At 47.3% G+C, this 26,165-nt stretch overlaps 1 protein-coding gene across 2 annotated transcripts in view; it reads left to right on the top strand.

Moving 5' to 3' along the window:
• The first annotated feature begins 12,399 nt into the window (after positions 1 to 12,399).
• The window catches only part of LOC106569511 (CUGBP Elav-like family member 5), a 112,806-nt gene continuing 99,040 nt past the window's right edge, over positions 12,400 to 26,165 (top strand). For both annotated transcript variants that reach the window (XM_014140927.2, XM_014140928.2), the window contains exons 1-2: positions 12,400 to 12,873; positions 13,786 to 13,868. In XM_014140927.2, the coding sequence (XP_013996402.1) occupies positions 12,531 to 12,873; positions 13,786 to 13,868 (426 nt within the window). In that variant the 5' untranslated portion in view covers positions 12,400 to 12,530. The remainder of the gene's footprint in view (positions 12,874 to 13,785; positions 13,869 to 26,165) is intronic.

A 26,165-nucleotide genomic window follows, 5' to 3' on the forward strand; every position in this document is an offset into this window, starting at 1 on the left:
AAACCAACATTTGTTATTGAAGTAGAAGTCCTGGGAGTGCATTCTGACGAAGAACAGCAAAGGTAATCACATTTTTCTTATAGTAAATCTGACTTTGGTGAGGGCTAAACTTGGTGGGTGTCTTAATAGCTAGCCCTGTGATGCCGGGCTATCTACTCAGAATATTGCAAAATGTGCTTTCACCGAAAAGCTATTTTAAAATCGGACATTGCGAGTGCATAAAGGAGTTCTGTATCTATAATTCTTAAAATAATTGTTATGTTTTTTGTGAACGTTTATTGTGAGTAATTTAGTAAATTCACCGGAAGTTTGCGGGGGGTATGCTAGTTCTGAACGTCACATGCTAATGTAAAAAGCTGGTTTTTGATATAAATATGAACTTGATTGAACAAAACATGCATGTATTGTATAACATAATGTCCTAGGATTGTCATCTGATGAAGATCGTCAAAGGTTAGTGCTGCATTTAGCTGTGGTTTGGGTTTATGTGACATTATATGCTAGCTTTAAAAATGGGTGTCTGATTATTTCTGTCTGGGTACTCTGCTGACATAATCTAATGTTTTGCTTTCGTTGTAAAGCCTTTTTGAAATCGGACAGTGTGGTTAGATTAACGAGAGTCTTGTCTTTAAAATGGTGTAAAATAGTCATATGTTTGAGAAATTGAAGTAATAGCATTTCTAAGGTATTTGAATAACGCGCCACGGGATTCCACTGGCTGTTACGTAGGTGGGACGATTTTGTCCCACCTACCCTAGAGAGGTTAAATAGTATCCGCAAAACACCAGTCTCAACGTGTCACGTCCTGACCAGCAGAGGGTGTAGTTGTGTAGTATTTTGGTCAGGACGTGGCAGAGTATGTCTGTGTATGTGGGTTCTGGGTGTTTTGTTTCTATGTTGGTCTGTGTGGCTCCCGATCAGGGACAGCTGGTTATCGTTGTTCCTGATTGGGAGTCATATATTTAGGAGTATGTTTGTCACTTGGGTTTTTGGGTGGTTGTGCTAACACTGCTATTATTTTGTACGTGTAGCCTGTCTGAAGTCGTTTATTGTTTATTGTTTTCTGTGAATACTTTGCTTCAAAATATTAAAAGATGAGTATCCACATTCCGCCTGCTGCAGTTTGGTCCATTCAACACGGCTTCAACATTTGTGACACAACGTCAACAGTGAAGAGGTGACTCCGGGATGCTGGCCTTCTAGGCAGAGTTCCTCATTCCAGCGTCTGTTCTTTTGCCCATCTTAATCTTTTCTTTTTATTGGCCAGTCTGAGATATGGCTTTTTCTTTGCAACTCTGCCTAGAAGGCCAACATCGATATGATGCTTAAAAGAAACTTGAGAGGTATGTACAGAGATTGTATGGAATATATAATTAGAATTACTAGAAGGGGCATAGGCCTTTAGATCATGGCTAGGAGAGCCTGTGCCTTGGGGGTGAGAGAGGAGCTTTCTCAGGCTCAATAGTTTGAAGAAGATTCAGTCACATTTGATCATTTGTAGAGGGTCTCCATCTTCAATGCAGGCGATATGTCGGAGATACATCTCCTGTGAAAAGAGGCTCCTTGTTGCTCACCCAAACCAACCCTCTATTGGATGGGAATGTCCGGTTTACACATTCTAACTCTATGCGATAGTGGCTGTGGTACAGTATGTATCTGTGTATTATGTATTATTGTTGCGTTGTACAGATAAGCCAGAGTCATTATCTTCAGACCTAACTCAAATTTAAATATCTAGCTGTGTCATTATGACTTTGGAGAATTATTTATTACACAGAATTTATTTCCTTTAAACAGTTTTAGGTGGCAAAGCTAAAAGTGAAGGGGAGAAAAAAGACGGATTGGATCTTGACAAATGTGACTGCAATAACTGGTGAGTAGGTTTTTGTTCATCAATTGCAAATGAGCATTTGACAGTGTGCTGGTATTGTCATGATATTTTAAAAAGAATATGACTTATGTCTCGTGGCGTGCTAACTTAAATAATCTCCAAGTTGCACATGGAGACATAAAAATAGTATTCATGAGTTCATCTGACTCTGGGTAAATAGAAAAACAACAAATAATTTCCAATCTCTCAGTATAAATTTAAAAATCAACAAGGTTGGGGTCAATTTCAATTTATTAAATTAAACTTGTTGCTTTCCATTTGTTGCTTTCCCCCCACAGATGCGGTCATGAAGCGCTTCCCGGGTGCAATAAAGGGACAAGTGGGAACGGCTTAAAACAGCACAAAAACATCTATGAATAAGATTACATTACGTTTTTTTGTGTTTTGTGTCGTTTGTTCTAATGATTTATTACCATGACAACAAGTATTACTGAAATACTGCTCCGGTAACATACGTATATGTTAACACATATTGTTACCATGTATTGTGACATATAAGGGACATATATGTAATAAACATTTGAATACTACATGTGTAACATATATGAGCATACAGTGCATTCGGAAAGTATTCAGACCCCTTGACATTTTCCTCATTTTGTTACACTACATCCTTATTCTAAAATCCTCATCAATCTACACACAATCCCCTACCAAGCGAAAACAGGTTTTGGACATTTTTGAAAATGTATACAAATAACAAAAACTGAAATACCTTACATAAGTATTCAGACCCTTTCCTATGAGATTCTAAATTGAGCTCAGGTGCATCCTGTTTCCATTGAGCATTCTTGAGATGTTTCTACAATTTGATTTGGGTCCACCTGTGGTAAATTAAATTGATTAGGCATGATCTGACAAGGCACACACCTGTCTATATAAGGTCTCACAGTTGACAGTTCATGTAAGAGCAAAAACCAAGCCATTAGGTCAAAGAAATTGTCTGTAGAGCTCCAAGACAGGATTGTGTTGAGGCACAGATCTGGGGAAGGGTACAGTATCGAAACATTTCTGCTGCATTAAAGGTCCCCAAGAACACAGTGGCCTCCATCATTCTTAAATGGAAGACGTTTGGAACCACCAAGACTCTTCCTAGAGCTGGCCGCCCGGTCAAACTGAGCAATCGGGGGAGAAGGGCCTTGGTCAGGGAGGTGACCAAAAACCAGATTGTAACTCTGACAGAGCTACAGAGTTCCTCTATGGAGATGGGAGAACATTCCAGAAGGACAACCATCACTGCAACACTCCACCAATCAAGCCTTTATGATAGAGTGGCCAGACAGAAGCCACTCCTCAGTAAAAGGCACATGACAGCCCACTTGGAGTTTGCCAAAAGGCATCTAAAGGACTCTCAGACGATGAGAAACTAGATTCTCTGGTCTGATGAAACCAAGATTTAACTCTTTACCCTGAATGCCAAGCGTAACGTCTGGAGGAAACATGGCAGCATCCCTATGGTGAAGCATTGTGGTGGCAGCATCATTCTATGGGGATGTATTTCAGCGGCAGGGACTGGGAGACTAGTCAGGATCTAGGGAAAGATGAACGGAGCAAAGTACAGAGAGATCAGTGATGAAAACCTGCTCCGAAGCACTAAGGACCTCAGACTGGGGCAAACAGAACAACAACCCTAAGCACAAAGCCAAACCAACGCAGGAGTGGCTTTGGGACAAGTCTCTGAATGTCCTTGAGTGGCCCAGCCAGATTCCGGACTTGAACCCAATCAAACATCTCTGGAGAGACCTGAAAATAGCTGTGCAGTGACGCTCCCCATCCAACCAGAGAGAGCTTGACAGGATCTGTGGAGAAGAATGGGAGAAACTCTCAAATATAGGAGTGCCAAGCTTGTAGTGTCATACCCAAGAAGACTCAATGCTGTATTCGCTGCCATAGGTGTTTCAACAAAGTATTGAGTAAAGGGTCTGAATTCTTATGTAAATGTGATATTTCATTTTTAATTTTTTTAAATAAATTTGCTAAAATTTCACAAAAACTGTTTTCGCTTTTTATTATGGGGTATTGTGTGTAGATTGATGAGTGAATAATAAAAAACATTTTTTAGATTAAGGCTGTAATGTAACAAAATGTGGAAATATCAATGGGTCTAAATACTTTCCGAATGCACTGTATAGGTATTGTACATACCATATATGCACATATACACTACATGACCTAAAGTATGTGGACGCCTGCTCGAGTTGGTCCCCCCTTTGCTGCTATAACAGCCACCACTCTTCTGGGAAGGCTTTCCACTAGATGTTGGAACATTGCTGCGGGGACTTGCTTCCATTCAACCACAAGCACATTAGTAAGGTCGGGAACTGATGTTGGGCAATTAGGCCTGGCTCACAGTCGGCATTTCAGGTGTTCGATGGGGTTGAGGTCAGGGCTCTGTGCAGGCCAGTCAAGTTCTTTCACAACCATCTCAACAAACTATTTCTCTATAGGACCTCGCTTTTTGCACAGGGGCATTGTCATGATGAAACAGGAAAGGTCCTTCCCCAAACTGTTACCACAAAGTTGGTAGCACAGAATCATCTAGAATGTCATTGTATGATGTAGCGTTAAGATTTCCCTTCGCTGGAACCAAGAGGCTTAGCCCAAACCATGAAAAGCAGCCCCAAACCATTATTCCTCCTCCACCAAACTTTAGAGTTGGCACTATGCTTTCGGGCAGGTAGGGTTCTCCTGGCATCCGCCAAACCCAGATTTGTCCATCGGACTGCCAGATGGTGAAGCGTGATTCATCACGCCAGAGAACGCATTTCCACTGCTCTACAGTCCAGTGGCGGCAAGCTTTACACCACTCCAGCAGACGCTTGGCATTGCGCATGGTGATCGTAGGCTTGTGTGCGGCTGCTCGGCCATGTAAACCAATTTCGTGAAGATCCCGACGAACAGTTATTGTGCTGACGTTGCTTCCAGAGGCAGTTTTGAACTTGGTAGTGAGTGTTGCAACCGAGGACAGACCATTTTTAAGCGCTACGCACTTCATCACTCGGCGGTCCCATTCTGTGAGCCTGTGTGGCCACCCCTTTGCAGCTGAGCCGTTGCTTCTCCTAGATGTTTCCACGTCACATTAACAGCACTTACAGTTGACTGGGGCAGCTCTAACAGGCCAGAGATTTGACTCACTGACTAATTGGAAAGATAGCATCCTATGACGGTGCTACGTTGAAAGTTACTGAGCTCTTTGGGAAGGCCATTCTACTGCCAGTGTCTATGGAGATTGCATGGCTGTGTGCTCGATCTTATATACCTGTCAGCAATGGGTGTGGCTGAAATAGCCGAATCGACTAATTTGAAGGGGTGTCCACATACTTTAGTATATACAGTGTATGTGTATATAAGGCAGAAATATATGTCACATACAGTACCAGTCAAAGGTTTGGACACACCTACTCATTCAAGGGTTTTTCTTTATTTGTACTATTTTCTATGTTGTAGAATAATAGTGAAGACATCAAAACTATGAAATGAAACATGGATTCACATAGTAACCCAAAAAAAGATCTAAATTATCAAATCAAAATATATTTTATATTTGAGATTCTTCAAAGTAGCCACCATGATGACAGCTTTGCATTCTCTCAACCAGCTTCATGAGGTAGTCACCTGGAGTGCATTTCAATTAGCAGGTGTGCCTTGTTAAAAGTTAATTTGTGGAATTTCTTTCCTTCTTAATGTGTTTGAGCCAATCAGTTGTGTTGTGACAAGGTAGGGGTGGTATACAGAAGCTAGCCCTATTTGGTAAAAGACCAAGTCCATATTATGGCAAGAACAGCTCAAATAAGCAAAGAGAAATGACAGTCCATCATTACTTTAAGACATGAAAGGCAGTCAACATGGAAAATGTCAAGAACTATTCAAGTTTCTTCAAGTGCAGTCGCAAAAACCATCAAGCGCAATGATGGCTGGCTCTCATGAGGACCGACACAGGAAAGGAAGACCCAGAGTTCTCTGCTGCAGAGGAAAAGTTCATTAGAATTAACTGCACCTCAGATTGCAGCCCAAATAAATGCTACAAAGTTCAAGTTTCAGACGCATCTCAACATCAACTGTTCAGAGGAGACTGCGTGAATTAAGCCTTCATGGTCTAATTGCTGCAAATAAACCACTACTAAATGACACCACTAAGAAGAAGAGACTTGCTTTTGCCAAGAAACACAAGCAATGGACATTAGACTGGTGGAAATATGTCCTTTTGGTCTGATGAGTGCAAATTGAGATTTTTGGTTCCAACCGCTGTGTCTTTGAGACACAGAGTAGGTGTACGAATGATCTCTGCATGTGTGGTTCCCACGGTGAAGCATGGAGGAGGTCTGATGGTGTGGGGGTGCTTTGCTGGTGACACTATCTGATTTATTTAGAAATTAAGGCACACTTAACCAGCTTGGCGACCACAGCATTCTGCAGCAATACGCCATCCCATCTGGTTTGCGCTTAGTGGAACTATCATTTGTTTTTCAACAGGACAATGACCCAAAACACACCATCATGCTCTGTAAGGGCTATTTGACCAAGGAGAGTGATGGAGTGCTGCATCAGATGACCTGGCCTCTACAAATCACCTGACCTCAACCCAATGGAGATGGTTTGGCATGAGTTAGACCACAGAGTGAAGGAAATGCAGCCAACAAGTGCTCAGCATGTGTGGGAACTACGTCAAGACTGTTGGAAAAGCATTCCTCATGAAGCTGGTTTTATAACACAGGGCAAGACCCAGATGCAGACACAGGAGGCAGATGGTTCGAGTCTCTGATATTTATTAAACAAGGGGCAGGCAAGAGGCAGGTCGAGGACAGGCTAAAGTTCATAAACCAGGTTAGAGTCCAAACGGTACAGGGCGGCAGGCAGACTTGAGGTCAGGGCAGGCTGAATGGTCAGGCAGGCGGGCTTAGTGTCAGGGCAGGCAAGAGGTCAGAACCGGGAGGACTAGAAAAAAAACAGGCTAGGAAAAACCAGGAGCTCGGAAAAAAACCACTGGTAAGCTTGACAAGACAAGACGAACTAGCAACAGACAAACAGAACACAGCAATAAATACACTGGGAAGAATGGGGAAGATAGGTGACATCTGGAGGGGGGTGGAGACAATCACAAAGACAGGTGAAACAGAGTGTGACAGTACCCCCCCCCCCCCAGGGGCACCACCTGGTGACCTACCTGGTTGTCCAGGGTGCCGGCGGTGAAAGTCGGCGATGAGGGCCAGTTCCAGGATGTCTTTAGCGGGGACCCAGCATCTCTCCTCCAGGCCATAATCCTCCCAGTCAACTAGGTACTGGAAACCCCTGTCTCGTGGTCGAACACTCAGGAGGCATCTCACTGTGTACGCCGGATGGCCATCGATAACACAGGTAGGAGGGGTGGGCCTGGAAACAGAAGACAAAGAGCTGTGAGACAAGGGCTTAATCCTGGACTCATGAAAAGTAGGGTGTATACGGAGGGTATGGGGTAACAGAAGATGAACAGCAGTGGGACTAAGGACTCTAGAGATGGGCAAAGGACCAATAAAACGTGGGGAAAGTTTACGGGACACCACCCATGGGGCAGGTCCCGTGTAGACAGCCATACCCTCTGCCCGAGATGATAACGGGGAGCCGGAGTCTGGTGGCAGTCCGCTTGTCGACGATATCTCGAGGTGGTCTTGAGAAGAGCCAACCGAGCTCTTTTCCAAGTACGCCGACAGTGGCGGATGAACATCTGGACTGAGGGTGTTGACTTCTACTTCTTGCTCCAGAAAGAGAGGGGGCTGATATCCCATGGAGCACTCAAAAGGTGAGAGCCCAGTAGGGAATAGGGTTCCTAGCATACTCCACCTAGAACAGTTGCTGGCTCCAGGTGGTGTGGTTGGTAGAAACGAGACACTGAAGTGTTGTTTCCATGTCTTTTTTGGCTCGCTCCGACTGGCCATTGGACTGGAGATGAAACCCAGAGGACAGGCTGGCCGACGACCAAATAAGGGTGCAGAACGCCTTCCAGAATCAGGACGAGAATTGAGGACCACGGTCAGAGACAATGTCAACCCGGGAGTCCATGGATTTGAGAGATGTGCTGCACCATGAGCTGGGCCGTCTCCTTGGCTGAAGGTAACTTGGGGAGAGGGATGAAATGGGTGGCTTTAGAGAACCTGCCCATCACCGTCAGAATGGTGGCATTGCAATCTGACGGAGGGAGCCCAGTGACAAAATCCAGGGAAATATGGGACCAGTGGCGATGACGAACAGGGAGTGCCTGAAGGAGTTCAGACGGAGCTTGCCGCGGAGTCTTATTTTGAGCACATACAGTGCATGCGGCGACGAAGACCGAGACATCAGGAACCATAGTAGGCCACCAGAAGTGTTGTCAGAGGAAGGCCAGGGTTCGACGGGTGCCAGGATGACAGGTAACCCTGGAGGAATGAGCCAATTCCAGGACCTGAGACCGGGCCAAATCAGGGACGAACATCCGATTAGCCGGGGCCCCCCAGGGTCCGGCTTGGAATGTTGTGCCTTGTGGACCAGGGCCTCAATACCCCAGACAACCGAAGCCGCAACAAATGAGGTAGGGAGGATGGTCTCAGATTCAGAGGGTGGGGCAGCGGAACTGTACAGGCGAGAGAGGGCGTCCGGCTTCACATTTTTGAATCCTGCGCGTGAAGTTGAACCTGGTGAATAACAGGGCCCAACGGGCCTGCCTAGAGTGAAGGTGCCTGGCTGTGCGGAAGTATTCTACATTTTTATGGTCAGTCCACACAAAAAATGGATGTTCCGCCCCTTCCAGCCATTGCCTCCACTCCTCCAACGCCATCTTAACCGCCACAAGTTCCCGGTTCCCAACGTCATAGTTCCTTTCCGCGGAGTTGAGACGATGGGACAGGAAGGCACAGGGATGAAGCTTTTGTAGAATGTAGAATGTAGAAAATAGTTCAAATAAAGAAAAACCCTTGAATGAGTAGGTGTGTCCAAACTTTTGACTGGTACTGTATATTTACTGATGTGTGCTTATATGTGTGGATACATATATAAGCATATATGGGCATATACTGTATGTTTCCACCATATATAACCGTATAAAACATATAAGTAAAATACATATATCACTTTTTCTGCATTGGAGGCGAGGTTTATTACTTTGTGGCTTGGTAACTAGTGACAACCAAGAGCTGGTGATCAACATTTCTAAAGTGGGTAATTAGACTTTAAATGATAGCAAAATTCATAATAATTAGCAATGCTCCATATAGGCTACTTTCAATGCATTTCTCTGCAAAAGGTAGGTAAACGGCTGAGCAAAATAACTTCTTTGGGATAGGGGGCAGTATTTTCACGGCCAGATAAAAAAAACGTACCCGATTTAATCTGGTTACTACTCCTGCCCAGAAAATAGAATATGCATATAATTAGTAGATTTGGATAGAAAACACTATAAACTTTCTAAAACTGTTTGAATGGTGTCTGTGAGTATAACAGAACTCATATGGCAGGCCAAAACCTGAGAAGATTCCATACAGGAAGTGCCCTGTCTGACAATTTGTTGTCCTTCTGTTGCATCTCTATCGAAAATACAGCATCTGTGCTGTAACGTGACATTTTCTAAGGCTTCCATTGGCTCTCAGAAGGCGCCAGAAAGTGGAATGGGGTGTCTGCTGTCTCTGGGCGAAGAACAGCAGCAGAATTTGTGAGTGGTCAGCTGGGGACAGTGACACTGGAGATGCGCGGTCACGAGACTACTCCATTTTTTTCTTTCAGCCTTTGAATGAATACAACGTTGCCCGGTTGGAATATTATTGCTATTTTACGAGAAAAATAGCATAAACATTTATTTTAAACTGCGTTTGACATGCTTCTAATTACGGTAATGGAATATTTTGACATTTTTTGTCACGAAATGCGCTCGCGCGTCACCCTTCGGATAGTGACCTGAACGCACGAACAAAACGGAGCTATTTGAATATAACTATGGATTATTTGGAACCAAAACAACATTTGTTGTTGAAGTAGAAGTCCTGGGAGTGCATTCTGACAAAGAACAGCAAAGGTAATCCAATTTTTGTAATAGTAATTCTGAGTTTAGGTTGTCCCAAACTTGGTGGGTGTCAAAATAGCTAGCCGTGATGGTCGAGCTATGTACTCAGAATATTGCAAAATGTGCTTTCGCCGAAAAGCTATTTTAAAATCTGACACCGCGATTGCATAAAGGAGTTCTGTATCTATAATTCTTAAAATAATTGTTATGTATTTTGTGAACGTTTATCATGAGTAATTTAGTAAATTCACCGGAAGTTTTCGGTGGGTATGCTAGTTCTGAACGTCACATGCTAATGTAAAAAGCTGGTTTTTGATATAAATATGAACTTGATTGAACAAAACGTGCATGTATTGTATAACATAATGTCCTAGGAGTGTCATCTGATGAAGATCATCAAAGGTTAGTGCTGCATTTAGCTGTGGTTTGGGTTTTTGTGACATATATGCTTGCTTTGAAAATGGCTGTGTGATTATTTTTTGGCTGGGTACTCGAAAATACAGCATCTGTGCTGTAACGTGACATTTTCTAATGTTTTGCTTTCGCTGTAAAGCCTTTTTGAAATCGGACAATGTGGTTAGATTAACGAGAGTTCTTTAAAATGGTGTAAAATAGTTGATTGTTTGAGAAAATTGAATTGTGGTATTTTAGTTGGTTTTGTATTTCTCGCCTGCGATGCCATTGGCTGTTGGCTAGGGGTTCCGCAGGCGGAACGTGGTTCCGCTAGTGGAACGTCTGTCCTCAACAGGATAAAAAAGGTGCATGCAGAAACTGTGTTTGCTTGCGTTTATCCTCCACTACACTACTGACTGTACTTCAGTGGAGGCTATTGAGGGGAGGACGGCTTATAATAATGTCTGGAACAGAGCTATTTTAATGGCAGCAAACACGTGGAAACCATGTGTTTGATGTATTTGATACCATTTCACTGATTCCGCTCCAATCATTACCACGTGCCCGTCCTCCCCAATTACGGTGCCACCAACCTCCTGTGCTGTACTTGTTTAGCAGCGTATGGTAACCACATTAAGAGGTACCCATAGTCGGCAGACAGTTGTTATTAAATCGGCATTCCTTACATCAGCTAGCAGTGCACAAGAAAGTATTCAATTGAGTTGTTAGATGCTACCACCCCCTCCCCAAATAAAAAGCAAACGGATATTAATGTTTGCACACACGCACTCCGTTCTACTTCTTCTCTGTATTTAGGCAACAGGTGTGAAACACAGACAGGTGTGTGCGCAAAGCGAAAACATGCCATGGAATCCATGTTTGATTTTGATTTGGAGAGGGGGATACCTTCATTCATGGGAAAAGTGTCGCTAACAGTACAGTCATAAAAACATTTATGCTTTTGTCTTTTTAAGGCTTCATCAATTATTAAATTTATCAATCAACCAATCTATCCATCCATCAACCATTTATAGGATAAGTTTCCTTCATCCATTTATAGGATAAGTTTCCTTCGTGGTTCTAGTATCTGTCAAGTCTTTTGAGATCAGTGGTATTGACATAAATTAGATAAGGGATTGTCTGGAGTGTGGAGGCTCTGTATACTGCCCAGTTACTATAGTTAGTATAGTATATATGTAAGCAATAATGCCCGAGGGGATGTGGAATATGGCCAATATACCATGGTTGAGGGCTGTTCTTAAGCACGACGCAATGCGGAGTGCCTGGACACAGCCCTTAACCGTGGAATATTGGACATATATCACAAACCTCCGATGTCCCTTATTGCTATTATAAACTGGTTACCAACTTAATTAGAGCAGTAAAAATACGTTTTTTCATACCCATGGTATATGGTCTGATATACCATGGCTGTCAGCCAATCAGCATTCAGGGCTCGAACCACTCAGTTTATAATATACTGTATAGTTTAAGTTAGCATAGTATAATGTTACTGAATTGCCTTCCTATACTGTAGCAGTTTCAATCACAATTGTACCTCCAAATACTCATCTCAAGGTGTCACTCAAGAACCACCAATTCTGGTTACTGCAATCAAGCTATCGGCATAGTTTCCTGTCCTCTCATCACCTAACCCCCATTAGGCTACCACTGATGGGTGAAGGTGGGTGACTATAAAGGTTGTTTCTATTGTTTATCAAGTCAAATCTCTGTCAAATCCTCTCTGATAAAAGCAGACAAGGAAAGGACGCATTCTATCGGGATATGATATCAACCTGTTTCAACTTAATCCAACTTTATTCAAAGAGCATGTACACTTCTCAATATATTTCACACACAAAAAAATGTACTAAAGGTAAATAAAACATAGAAGAATAACAAAAGGAGTGTTTTTCTAAATGAGTCATAATAATGACATGGGTAAAGGAGTGAAAAACTAAGAGCACATGATGAAATTAGAGGCCATGCTGACCACAGTTGCAGTTCCTCGTCATCTCCAGCAGATGTTGCTCAACAACCAACGATTCTCGAAAATTTCAACCCACTCCTTCCACCAAACCCGAGCGTGAAGAAGACAGGTGCCATTTGGGAATTGAGACAGAACAAGCCCGTGTGTGTTTCCATCTGAGTGCATCGCTCTTACCCTCTCAGTAGCCTACTAGTGTGTGTGCGTGTCTCAGTGTGTGTTGTCACTGTCCTCCAACCTACTCCCAGCTCAGCATGGCCAGATTTACACAGAGTGAAAGCAGAAGGCATCAGCAGCAGCATCATCCCCAGCCGCCTCATCCCGCCCCCGTCAACCTGCTTCTACCACAGCCGCTCTTACTTATCCCTCATCAGCATCAGCTCGATCACAGCCCTGTTCCGAAGCCCATGAACGGACCCGAAACCGTCTCCATGCACACGGACAGCGGCGCCATGAAAGACCAGGACGCCATCAAGCTCTTCATTGGACAGATACCGCGGAACCTCGAGGAAAAAGACCTGAAACCTCTCTTTGAGCAGTTTGGGAAAATCCACGAATTGTCTGTTCTGAAGGACCGATACACAGGCATGCATAAAGGTAGCATTTATGTTGCCCCTGCGCATTCCCTCACAGATGGTCGTTACATTGTAATTAGGTTACTGTATTATTACGATGTAATTATCATCCATATGAAACGCAATAGTCATTCCATTTTTGTTCCTTTTTGTGTTGGATTGTCTCTCATCATCTATTCTCTCTCGTGATGTCTGTAATGCAATAATGTGTTAGTCTACGCACCTTGTACTGAAAAGCCCAAATGACTTGCAGAATAAGGTTGCATATAGGCTTAACATTATTACTGTCATTTCCCCATAATAATAGCATAACTGATTTATTTGTTCTTCTCATCTCGACAGATTCTCTCTTTTAGTGTGTAGGAGTAGCATGTTCATGTGAGTTGATATAAGTAAAATGCAAGTTGGTCTCACAGCTAAAGGCTCCTCACACTTCCCAACACTTTTTTTCTTGCCCTAATTATTACACGCCAATGTTTGTTTGCGCCAGCTGCGCGCATAACATAGTGTTTTTCCCCGCGCCATCGCAGTGTCATGATGCAAACAAAAATAGGGATTATTTGGCATAAAATCGAAACGTATATTTCACCACCGTCACGTCTATGCATCACATTGCATAGGCAACGCATACACAATCAACAGGATTTAGGCCAGTATTGCCAAGTGAGTGTGTCTGTGTGTGTGTGTGTGTGTGTGTGTGTGTGTGTGTGTGTGTGTGTGTGTGTGTGTATGTCTCTGTGTGTGTGTGTGTGTGTGTGTGTGTGTGTGTGTGTGTGTGTGTGTGTGTGTGTGTGTGTGTGTGTGTGTGTGTGTGTGTGTGTGTGTGTGTGTGAGAGAGAGAGAGAGGGAAGGGGGGGCTTGTGTGAGCAAGCTGCATTCATGTGTGTGTCTGTGTGTGTGTGACTAACCCTTGTTGGTCTGTTTTGATTGACAGGATGTGCATTTCTCACCTACTGTGCCAGGGAGTCTGCCATCAAAGCCCAGAATGCATTGCATGAGCAGAAAACCCTACCTGGGGTGAGTACTCCACTGCCTGAATGCTGCCAGGGTTTTATATGGAATGAGAGATGGTGTGAAAGCTTTTCCCCAAAGACATCTGTGAGTTGCCAATTCCTTTCGGATTGCGGAGAATGAGAAAGAGGATAGAGGAGAGTAAGAGAGCATGGAGTGAGAGAGAGAAAAGAGTGAGAGAGAGGGGAGGGGGAGTGAGAGAGAAAGAGAGTGTACTGTAAAACAACAGTGAACAGAGCCATGTAGACAGCTTCAGGCTGTTCACTCAGTGAGCCATGTATGGAGAGAGAGAGAGAGAGGGGGGAAGAGAGGGGGGAGATTGGGGAGGGTGAAAGGGAGAGGAGATGGAAGGAATGACAGAGAGAGAGAGAGAGAGAAATAGAGAGAGAGAGAGAGAGAGAGAGAGAGAGAGAGAGGGAGAGAGAGAGAGAGAGAGGGGGAAGAGAGGGGGGAGATTGGGGAGGGTGAAAGGTAGAGGAGATGGAAGGAATGACAGAGAGAGAGAGAGAGAGACAGAGAGAGAGAGAGAAAGAGAGGGAAAGAGAGAAATAGAGCGAGAGAGAGAGAGAGAGAGAGAGAGAGAGAGAGAGAGGAGAGAAATAGAGAGAGAGGGGGGAGAGGGAGGAGGGGAAGAGAGATTGGGGAGGGTGAAAGGGAGAGGAGAGGGAAGGAATAACAGAGAGAGAGAGAGAGAAACAGAAAGAGAGAGAAAGAGAGAGAGAAAGAGAGAAATAGAGAGAGAGAGGGAGAGCGAGAGAGAGAGGAGAGAAATAGAGAGGGGGAGAGGGGGGAGGGGAAAAGAGACTGGGGAGGGTGAAAGGGAGAGGAGAGGAAAGGAATAACAGAGAGAGAGAGAAAGAGAAAGAGAAATAGAGAGAGAAAAAGAGAGAGAGGGGAGAGAAAGAGAGAGAAAGAGAGAGAGAAATAGAAATAGAGAGAGAGAAAGTAGATGAGAAAGAAAGAGCTGAAGAAAAAGGCTGAGGGAGGGATGAGAGAGAGGGAGGGATGAGGAGAGGTTGGAGGGGAGGGATATGCGATGGGGAGGGATGAGAGAGAGAAGAGGAGAGGTTGGAGGGGGAGAATGAGATAGAGGGATGAGGAGAGGTTTGAGGGGAGGGATGACAGAGAGGGATGAGGAGAGGTTGGAGGGGAGGGATGAGAGATGAGGAGGGATGGGGAGAGGTTGGAGGGGAGGGATATGTGATGAGGAGGGATGAGAGAGCGATGAGGAGAGGTTTGGAGAGGTGGGATGAGCGAGAGAGGGATGAGGAGAGGTTGGAGGGATGAGAGAGAGACAGGGATGAGTAGAGGTTTGAGGGGAGGGATATGTGATGGGAGCGATGAGAGAGAGAGATGAGAAGAGGTTGGAGGAGTGGGATGAGAGAGAGAGGGATGAGGAGAGGTTGGAGGGGGATGAGAGAGAGAGGGAGGAGGAGAGGTTGGAGGGGATGAGAGAGAAAGGGATGAGGAGAGGTTTGAGGGGAGGGATGAGAGATGGGGAGGGATGGGGGAGAGGTTGGAGGGGAGGGATATGAGATGAGGAGGGATGAGAGAGGGATGAGGAGAGGTTGGAGGGGAGGGATGAGAGAGAGACAGGGATGAGGAGAGGTTTGAGGGGAGGGATATGTGATGGGGAGCGATGAGAGAGAGAGATGAGAAGAGGTTGGAGGAGTGGGATGAGAGAGAGAGAGGGATGAGGCGAGGTAGGAGGGGGGATGAGAGAGAGAGGGATGAGGAGAGGTTGGAGGGGATGAGAGAGAAAGGAATGAGGAGAGGTTTGAGGGGAGGGATGAGAGAGAGAGGGATGGGGAAAGGTTGGAGGAGAGGGATGAGAGAAAGGGAGGGATGGGGAGAGGTTGGAGGGGAGGGATGGGGGATGGGGAGGGATGGATGGATGGATGGATGGAGAGAGATTGGAGGGGAGGGGTAAGAGAGAGGGCGGGATGGGGAGAAGTTTGAGGGGAGGGATGAGAGATGGGGAGGGATGGGGAGAGTTTGGAGGGGAGGCATGAGAGTTTGGGAGGGATGGATGGATGGATGGATGGGGAGATGTTGGAGAAGAGGGATAAGAGAAAGGGAGGGATGGGGAGAAGTTGAAGGGGAGGGAAGAGAGATGGGGAGGGAAGGGGAGAGGTTGGAGGGCAGGGATGAGAGATGGGGAGGGATGGGGAGAGGTTGGAGGGAGGGATGAGAGACAGGGAGAGAGAGAGAGAGAGCGAGAGGGATGAGGAGAATTTGGAGGGGAGGGATGAGAGAGAGAGGGATGAGGAGCGGTTGCAGGGGAGGGATGAGAGAGAGAGAAAGAGAGCAGGATTGGGAGAGGTTGGAGGGGAGAGATGAGAGAGAGACAGAGAGAGAGAGGGAGGGAGGGAGGGAGGGAGGGAGGAGGGAGGGAGGGAGGGAGGGAGGAGGGAGGGAGGGGAGAGGAGGGACGGACGGACGGACGGAGGGAGGAGAAGAGGTTGGAGGGGAGGGATGAGAGAGAGAGGGAGGGATGGGGAGAGGTTGGAGGGCAGGGATGAGTGATGGGGAGGGATGGGGAGAGGTTGGAGGGGAGGGGAGGGATGAGAGAGAGAGGGAGGGATGGGGAGAGGTTTGAGGGGAGGGATGAGAGATGGGGAGGGATGGGGAGAGGTTGGAGGGGAGGGATGAGAGATGGGGAGGGATGGGGAGAGTTTGGAGGGGAGGCATGAGAGTTTGGGAGGGATGGATGGATGGATGGGGAAATGTTGGAGAAGAGGGATAAGAGAAAGGGAGGGATGGGGAGAAGTTGGAGGGGAGGGAAGAGAGATGGGGAGGGAAGGGGAGAGGTTGGAGGGGAGGAATGAGAGACAGGGAGAGAGAGAGAGAGAGAGCGAGAGGGATGAGGAGAATTTGGAGGGGAGGGATGAGAGAGAGAGGGATGAGGAGTGGTTGCAGGGGAGGGATGAGAGAGAGAGAAAGAGAGCAGGATAGGGAAGGAGGGAGGGAGGGAGGGAGGGAGGGAGGGAGGAGGGAGGGAGGGAGGGAGGGAGGGAGGGAGGGAGGGAGGAGGAAAAGAGGTTGGAGGGGAGGGATGAGAGAGAGAGGGAGGGATGGGGAGAGGTTGGAGGGCAGGGATGAGAGATGGGGAGGGATGGGGGAGAGGTTGGAGGGGAGGGATGAGAGATGGGGAGGGATGGGGAGAGGTTGGAGGGGAGGGATGAGAGATGGGGGAGATGGGGAGAGGTTGGAGGGGAGGGATGAGAGATGGGGAGGGATGGGGAGAGGTTGGAGGGGAGGGATGAGAGATGGGGAGGGATGGGGAGAGGTTGGAGGGGAGGGATGAGAGAGAGAGGGAGGGATGGGGAGAGGTTGGAGGGGAGGGATGAGAGATGGGGAGGGATGGTGAGAGGTTGGAGGGGAGGGATGAGAGATGGGGAGGGATGGGGAGAGGTTGGAGGGGAGGGATGAGAGATGGGGAGGGATGGGGAGAGGTTGGAGGGGAGGAATGAGAGATGGGGAGGGATGGGGAGAGGTTGGAGGGGAGGGATGAGAGATGGGGAGAGGTTGGAGGGGAGGGATGAGAGATGGGGAGGGATAGGGAGAGGTTGGAGGGGAGGGATGAGAGATGGAGAGGGATGGGGATAGGTTGGAGGGGAGGGATGAGAGATGGGGAGAGGTTGGAGGGGAGGGATGAGAGATGGGGAGGGATGGGGAGAGTTTGGAGGGGAGGGATGAGAGATGGGGAGGGATAGGGAGAGGTTGGAGGGGAGGGATGAGAGATGGGGAGGGATGGGGAGAGTTTGGAGGGGAGGGATGAGAGATGGGGAGGGATGGGGAGGGATGGGGAGAGGTTGGAGGGGAGGGATGAGAGATGGGGAGGGATGGAGAGAGGTTGGAGGGGGAGGGCTGAGAGATGGGGAGGGATGGGGAGAGGTTCGAGGGGAGGGATGAGAGATGGTTAGCGGTTGGAGGGGAGGGATGAGAGATGGGGAGGGATGGGGAGAGGTTGGAGGGGAGGGATGAGAGATGAGGAGGGATGGGGAGAGGTTGGAGGGGCGGGATGAGAGATGGGGAGCGATGGGGAGAGGTTGGAGGGGAGGGATGAGAGATGGGGAGGGATGGGGAGAGGTTGGAGGGGAGGGATGAGAGATGGGGAGGGATGGGGAGAGGTTGGAGGGGAGGGATGAGAGATGGGGAGGGATGGGGAGAGGTTGGAGGGGAAGGATGAGAGATGGGGAGGGATGGGGAGAGGTTGGAGGGACAACAGGGTGCATCTGTCTGGGGAGTGTTGGGCAGTGAAGGGTGTCTGATTGATGCCACAATCACACGCAGGTATCACAGTGCATTTGTTTAGGAGTGTGTTTTGTGCTGCACTGCAAGTTTCAGTGACCTAGAATGTGTACGTACCGGATTGGATGGATATTCCTTTTTATGTGTGTGTGTGTGTGTGTGATTGCTGCCGTTGTGTATGTATTTGTGTGTATGTTGTGTGTTTGCGCCTGCTTTGTATGGGTGCTCCTGTTGTTCCTGCCTTTAATATATCTGCCTTTCTGTGTGTGTGTGTGTGTGTGTGTGTGTGTGTGTGTGTGTGTGTGTGTGTGTGTGTGTGTGTGTGTGTGTGTGTGTGTGTGTGTGTGTGTGTGTGTGTGTGTGTGGCTGTGCTTGTTGTAGGTCATTGCTGAGTGGCAGCAGTGTAGAGTGAAGCATACTGTTAGATAAAAGAATGTCATTCTACTCCTCTGCTTTCCAGCCCGCTACCCATACAGATAGACAGAGAGCACAAAGAGAGAGGGAGGGAGGGAGGGAGGGAGGGAGGGAGGGAGGGAGGGAGGGCGGGAGGGAGGGAGGGAGGGAGGGAGGGAGGGAAGAAATGGGTGGAGGCAGAGAGACTTCCCACTCACTCACAAAGCCTACTGTACTAGGTGGGAAGTTATGTTGTGTCATGAAATACTACAAAAGGACCAACCCCCAAACGCAGCGTCAGATGACAAAATATAACAGCTTGCGCTTCTTACACCCACTAACCCATATTTAATTCCCCCCTGTCTCTCTTCCTCTTTCTGTCACGCCTTCTCTCTCTCCTTGTCTCTGTCTCGCCCTCTCCCTCTCTCTCTCTCTCCCTCTCTCTCTCTCTCTTCCTCTTTCTGTCATGCCTTCTCTCTCTCCTTGTCTCTCTCTCGCCCTCTCTTGCGCTCTCTCTCTCTCTCTCTCTGTCGCTCTCTCAATTCAATTCCAAGGGCTTTATTGGCATATGTTTACATTGCCAAAGTAAATGAAATAGATAATAAACAAAAGTGAAACAGTAAACATTACACTCACAAAAGTTGCAAAGGAATAGAGACATTTCAAATGTCATATTTTGGTAATGTACACTGTTGTAACGATGTGCAAATATACTGAACAAAAATCTAAGCGCAATATGTAAAGTGTTGGTCCCATGTTTTATGAGCTGAAATAAAATATTCCAGAAATGTTCCATAAGCACAAAAAACATATTTCTCTCAAATGTTGTGCACACATTTGTTTACATCCCTGTTAGTGAGCATTTCTCCTTTGTCTAGATAACAGGTGTGGCATATCAAGAAGCTGATTAAACAGCATTATCATTACACAGGTGCACCTTGCGCTGGGGACAATAAAAGGCCACTAAAATGTGCAGTTTTGTCACACAGCACAATGCCACAGATGTCTCAAGTTTTGAGGGAGCACGCAATTACCATAAGCCGCCTCCAACATCATTTTAGAGAATTTGGCAGCATGTCCAACCGGCCTCACATCCGCAGACCACGTGTAAAAATGCCAGCCCAGGACCTCCACATCCGGCTTCTTCATCTGCGGGATCTTCTGACAACAGCCCCCCGGACAGCTGTTGAAACTGGGGAGTATTTCTGTCTGTAATAAAGTCCTTTTGTGGGTGGCTGGGCCTGGCTCCCCAGTGGGTGGGCCTGGTTCCCAAGTGGGTGGGCCTATGCCCTGCCCAGTCATGTGAAATACATAGATTAGGGCCTAATGAATTGATTTCAATTGACTGATGTCCACAGCAACTCAGTAAAAAATTTGAAATTGTTGCATGTTGCATTTACATTTTTGTTCAGTATAGTTAAAATACAAATTGGAAAATAAATAAATATAAATATGGGTTGTATTAACAATGGTATTTGTTGTCCACTGGTTGCCCTTTTCTTGCGGCAACAGGTCACACATCTTGCTGCTGGGATTGTGATATTTCACCCAATAGATATGGGTGTTTATTTGTGTAATCTGAGGGAAATGTGTCTCTAATATGGTCATACATTTGGCAGAAGGTTAGGAAGTGCAGCTCAGTTTCCACCTCATTTTGTGGGCAGTATGCACATAACCGGTCTTCTGTTGAGAGCAAAATCTGCCTACGGCGGCCTTTCTCAATAGAAAGGCTATGCTCACTGAGTCTGTACATAGTGAAAGCTTTCATACATTTTTTGTCAGTCACAGTGCTAAGGTATTCTGCCACTGTGTACTCTCTGTTTAGGGCCAATAGCATTCTTGTTTACTATGTATTTTTTTGTAAATTCTTTCCAATGTGTTTATAATTATATATTTGTTTTCTCATGATTTGGTTGGGTGGGGTCTGTGTTTGTGAACAGAGCCCCAGGACCAGCTTGCTAAGGGGGCTCTTCTCCAGGTTCATCTCTCTGTAGGTGATGGCTTTGTTATGGAAGGTTTGGGAATCGTTTCCTTTTAGGTGGTTGTAGAATTTAACAGCTCTTTTCTGGATTTTGATAATTAGCCGGTATCGGCCTAATTCTGCTCTGCATGCATTATTTGGTGTTTTACGTTGTACACTGAGGATATTTTTGCAGAATTTTGAAAGCAGAGTCTCAATTTGGTATTTGTCTCATTTTGTGAATTCTTGGTTGGTGAGCGGACCCCAGACCTCACAGCCATAAAGGGCAATGGGTTCTATAACTAATTCAAGTATTTTTAGCCAGATCATAATTGGTATGTCAAATTTTAAGTTCATTTTGATGGCATAGAAGGCCCTTCTTGCCTTGTCTCTCAGATCATTCACAGCTTTGTGGAAGTTACCTGTGGCGCTGATGTTTAGGCCAAGGTATGTATAGTTTTTTTATGTGCTCTAGGGCAACGGTGTCTAGATGGAATTTGTATTTGTGGTCCTGGCAACTGGACATTTTTTGGAACACCATTATTTTGGTCTTACTGAGATTTACTGTCAGGGCCCAGGTCTGGCAGAATCTGTGCAGAATATCTAGGTTCTGCTGTAGGCCCTCCTTGGTTGGGGACAGAAGCACCAGATCATCAACAAACGGTAAACATTTAATTTCAGTTTCTAGTAGGGTGAGGCCGGGTTCTGCAGACTGTTCTAGTGCCCTCGCCAATTCGTTGATATATACACTGCTCAAAAAAATAAAGGGAACACTTAAACAACACATCCTAGATCTGAATGAAAGAAATAATCTTATTAAATACTCTTTTCTTTACATAGTTGAATGTGCTGACAATAAAATCACACAACAATAATCAATGGAAATCCAATTTATCAACCCATGGCGGTCTGGATTTGGAGTCACACTCAAAATTAAAGTGGAAAACGACACTACAGGCTGATCCAACTTTGATGTAATGTCCTTAAAACAAGTCAAAATGAGGCTCAGTAGTGTGTGTGGCCTCCACGTGCCTGTATGACCTCCCTACAACGCCTGGGCATGCTCCTGATGAGGTGGCGGATGGTCTCCTGAGGGATCTCCTCCCAGACCTGGACTAAAGCATCCGCCAACTCCTGGACAGTCTGTGGTGCAACGTGGCGTTGGTGGATGGAGCGAGACATGATGTCCCAGATGTGCGCAATTGGATTCAGGTCTGGGGAACGGGCGGGCCAGTCCATAGCATCAATGCCTTCCTCTTGTAGGAACTGCTGACACACTCCAGCCACATGAGGTCTAGCATTGTCTTGCATTAGGAGGAACCCAGGGCCAACCGCACCAGCATATGGTCTCACAAGGGGTCTGAGGATCTCATCTCGGTACCTAATGGCAGTCAGGCTACCTCTGGCGGGCACATGGAGGGCTGTGCGGCCCCCCAAAGAAATGCCACCCCACACCATGACTGACCCACCGCCAAACCGGTCAAGCTGGAGGATGTTGCAGGCAGCAGAACGTTCTCCACGGCGTCTCCAGACTCTGTCACGTCTGTCACGTAATCAGTGTGAACCTGCTTTCATCTGTGAAGAGCACAGTGCGCCAGTGGCGAATTTGCCAATCTTGGTGTTCTCCGGCAAATGCCAAACGTCCTGCACGGTGTTGGGCTGTAAGCACAACCCCCACATGTGGACGTCGGGCCCTCATGCCACCCTCATGGAGTCTGTTTCTGACCGTTTGAGCAGACACATGCACATGCTGGAGGTCATTTTGCAGGGCTCTGGCAGTGCTCCTCCTGCTCCTCCTTGCACAAAGGCGGAGGTAGCGGTCCTGCTGCTGGGTTGTTGCCCTCCTACGGCCTCCTCCACGTCTCTTGATGTATTGGCCTGTCTCCTGGTAGTGCCTCCATGCTCTGGACACTACGCTGACAGACACAGCAAACCTTCTTGCCACAGCTCGCATTGATGTGCCATCCTGGATGAGCTGCACTACCTGAGCCACTTGTGTGGGTTGTAGACTCCGTCTCATGCTACCACTAGAGTGAAAGCACCGCCAGCATTCAAAAGTGACCAAAACATCAGCCAGGAAGCATAGGAACTGAGAAGTGGTCTGTGGTCTCCACCGGCAGAACCACTCCTTTATTGGGGGTGTCTTGCTTATTGCCTATAATTTCCACCTGTTGTCTATTCCATTTGCACAACAGCATGTGAAATTTATTGTCAATCAGTGTTGCTTCCTAAGTGGACAGTTTGATTTCACAGAAGTGTGATTGACTTGGAGTTACATTGTGTTGTTTAAGTGTTCCCTTTATTTTTTTGAGCAGTATATGTTGAAGAGGGTGGGGCTTAACCTGCATCCCTGTCTCACCCCCTGGCCCTGTGGAAAGAAATGTGTCTTTTTTGCTGATTTTAACAGAACACTTGATGTTTGTGTACATGGATTTTTCCTCCAACACCACTTTCCATCAATTTGTATAGTGACCCTCATGCCAAATTGAGTCGAAAGGTTTTTTTAAATCAACAAAGCATGAGAAGACTTTGCCTTTGTTTGGTTTGTTTGTTTTTCAATTTGGGTGTGCAGGGTGAATATGTGGTTTGTTGTACGGTAATTTGGTAAAAAGCCAATTTGATTGACTGTGAACGCTCTAAAAGACTCTGGGTTGTGGTTAGTGATATACTACTCTACAGTACTACTGCCAAGAGTTGAGCTATAGGTGTTCCTAACTTAGGAGTCCCCTTGAAACCTACCATTGACCATGTACATACCCAGCATGCGACAGAGCTGTAGGAGTTGTGTCTAAGGGGGCATATGGGGGAGGGAATGCTGTCACCTCCAGGTAGGTGTTTACCCCATGTGTGCTGAGTGTGTCAGGTTCTTGTTCAGTTCTGGCATTTAGGTCGCCACAGACTAGGATGGGACTACCAGTTCTCTGTAACCTTTATACCATCTTTCATGTAGGATGACAATGTCTGTATTTCCAATTTCTTTGATGATGTCTGGGTTCCTGCTCTTTAGGCCAAAGGCAGATGACCTCAGACCTTGTACGTTCCAGGATGAGACAGTAAAAGCTTTGTGTTCCTACGTGTCTAGTGTTGTTTTTGTGTGGTTTAGGCCTGTACCATCACAGTAGGTGTGAGGAGAGCATGATGAGCATCTGATACATACCTCTTATGTCACAGGATGGAGGTTGGGCCTGTTGCTCTGCTCACAGCCTGGGCATATGTCCTGCTGTCATGTTGAGGTCCTTGCCTCAGGGACGGGGGGCATGGGGTGGGCAGAAGGGGCATATGTCTGATATGGGGTGGCCTATATAGGGTGTGGCCAGGGTTTGTTTGGGGTGGTAACAGCTGGGGTGTGGTTGGTGATGCTGTGGTCTGGGTGTAGGTCCTTGAGGTGTGAGGTGCTGGGGCTACTGTTGAGGGTGACGTCCTTCAGGGTCCTGGCAAAAGTTGGGATTGCTGCCTTGTAGACGTGGACCTGGTCTCTCTCTCTCTCTCTCTTTTTCTCACCCCACTCTTCCTCACAAATCCTAGCTTTCCTCTCTCTCACGTGTGTTTGTGTGCGTGCGCGCACACCAAGGAGGTTTTCACTTGTCTCTAATTGCCGTTTCTCTTTGTCTCACATCCCTCTCTTTCTCTCTCATCCTTCTCTCCTTTCACCGGAGGAGTGACAGCTTCATCAGAGATAATTAGCTGGTTGCACTGTGCAGCTGCATGCCTCTCTTCCTCTTTCATTCATCTACGATGTTGTAATGCAAAATTAATTCAACTAAATAATATATTTGGTTGGGTGTAGGTTAGAAAGACAGACTGCCATTGAAACAAGTGTTTAGTGTGCGATTGACAACCACGTTTTACCAATGAAAAGATAGACCCAGGGGAGATATCATTTCAAAAAGCATATTCAAAATGGCAAATAAGGTTTTGTTGTGAAGATTAACACACACACACACACACACACACACACACACACACACACACACACACACACACACACACACACACACACACACACACACACACACACACACACACACACACACACACACACACACACAAGTTCATTTTAACAGTGTGCGGCCAGAAATTCTCAGTCTGTGTCTTACCCAGTGTTTGTGTATTGTTGACAGTTGAAACGTTATTTACAATCTATTGTGGACTGGGTTGTGACATTTCTGCCTCACATTGATGGATTCACAACCTGGGCCAGGCCACCAGCCTATGGGAGAGCCAGCATGAGCGGTGTCACTGTGATTTACGCTCCCCTTGCAATTTGTGCGTCCATTAATCCGGTGTACGGAAACAGATTAGGCACTACTTAGTGTTCCACATGGGATCGTTACTCTGACGGAATTGCTCTCAGAAGACACAGGTGATGACACAGGGATACAATGTGTGTGTGTGTGTGTGTGTGTGTGTGTGTGTGTGTGTGTGTGTGTGTGTGTGTGTGTGTGTGTGTGTGTGTGTGTGTGTGTGTGTGTTAATGGGTTCTGCCTCACAATCAGTCTCTGTTACTCTACACTTTCACAGCACAGTAAGCTCATGATAAGAGCACAACATTGGATATGATATGTACAGTTTGTCCCAACTCCATTTGAGTGCAGGGGACTTCATTCACAGCAATCCCAAGCCAATGCATTTAAGAGGAGTGGGAGTCTCTTAGCAGCAAGTAGTAACCACACCACTGCCCCCCCCCCCGCCACCACATCCCCCTCTCCCTACCAGCTCACCCCTCTCCCCCACCACCTCCTCCTCCTCCCCCCACCACATCCCCCTCTCCCTACCAGCTCACCCCTCTCCCCCACCACCTCCTCCTCCTCCCCCACCACATCTCCCTCTCCCTACCAGCTCACCCCTCTCCCCCACCACATCCCCCTCTCCCTACCAGCTCACCCCTCTCCCCCACCACCTCCTCCTCCCCCACCACATCCCCCTCTCCCTACCAGCTCCCCCCTCTCCCACACCACCTCCTCCTCCCCCTCTACATCCCCCTCTCCCTACCAGCTCACCCCTCTCCCCCACCACCTCCTCCGCCTCCCCCACCACATCCCCCTCTTCCTACCAGCTCACCCCTCTCCCCCACCACCTCCTCCTCCCCCCACCACATCCCCCCTCTCCCTACCAGCTCCCCCCTCTCCCACACCACCTCCTCCTCCCCCCTCTACATCCCCCTCTCCCTACCAGCTCACCCCTCCTCCTCTTTCTCCCCCACTACATCCCCCCTCTCCCTACCAGCTCACCCCTCCTCCTCTTTCTCCTCCCCCACTACCTCCCCCTCTCCCTACCAGCTCACCCCTCCTCCTCCTCCTCCTCCTCCTCCTCCTCCTCCTCTTTCTCCCCCACTACATCCCCTTCTCCCTACCAGCTCCCCCTCTCCCACACCACCTCCTCCTCCCCCCTCTACATCCCCCTCTCCCTACCAGCTCACCCCTCCTCCTCCTCCTCTTCCTCCCTCCACTACATCCCCCTCTCCCTACCAGCTCACCCCTCCTCCTCTTTCTCCCCCCACTACATCCCCCCTCTCCTCTCCCTACCAGCTCACCCCTCCTCCTCTTTCTCCCCCCACTACATCCCCCTCTCCCTACCAGCTCACCCCTCCTCCTCTTTCTCCTCCCCCACTACATCCCCCTCTCCCTACCAGCTCACCCCTCCTCCTCTTTCTCCCCCCACTACATCCCCCTCTCCCTACCAGCTCACCCCTCCTC

Source organism: Salmo salar, chromosome ssa14, assembly GCF_905237065.1.
Source record: "Salmo salar chromosome ssa14, Ssal_v3.1, whole genome shotgun sequence".
In the NCBI taxonomy this organism is placed as follows: domain Eukaryota; kingdom Metazoa; phylum Chordata; class Actinopteri; order Salmoniformes; family Salmonidae; genus Salmo; species Salmo salar.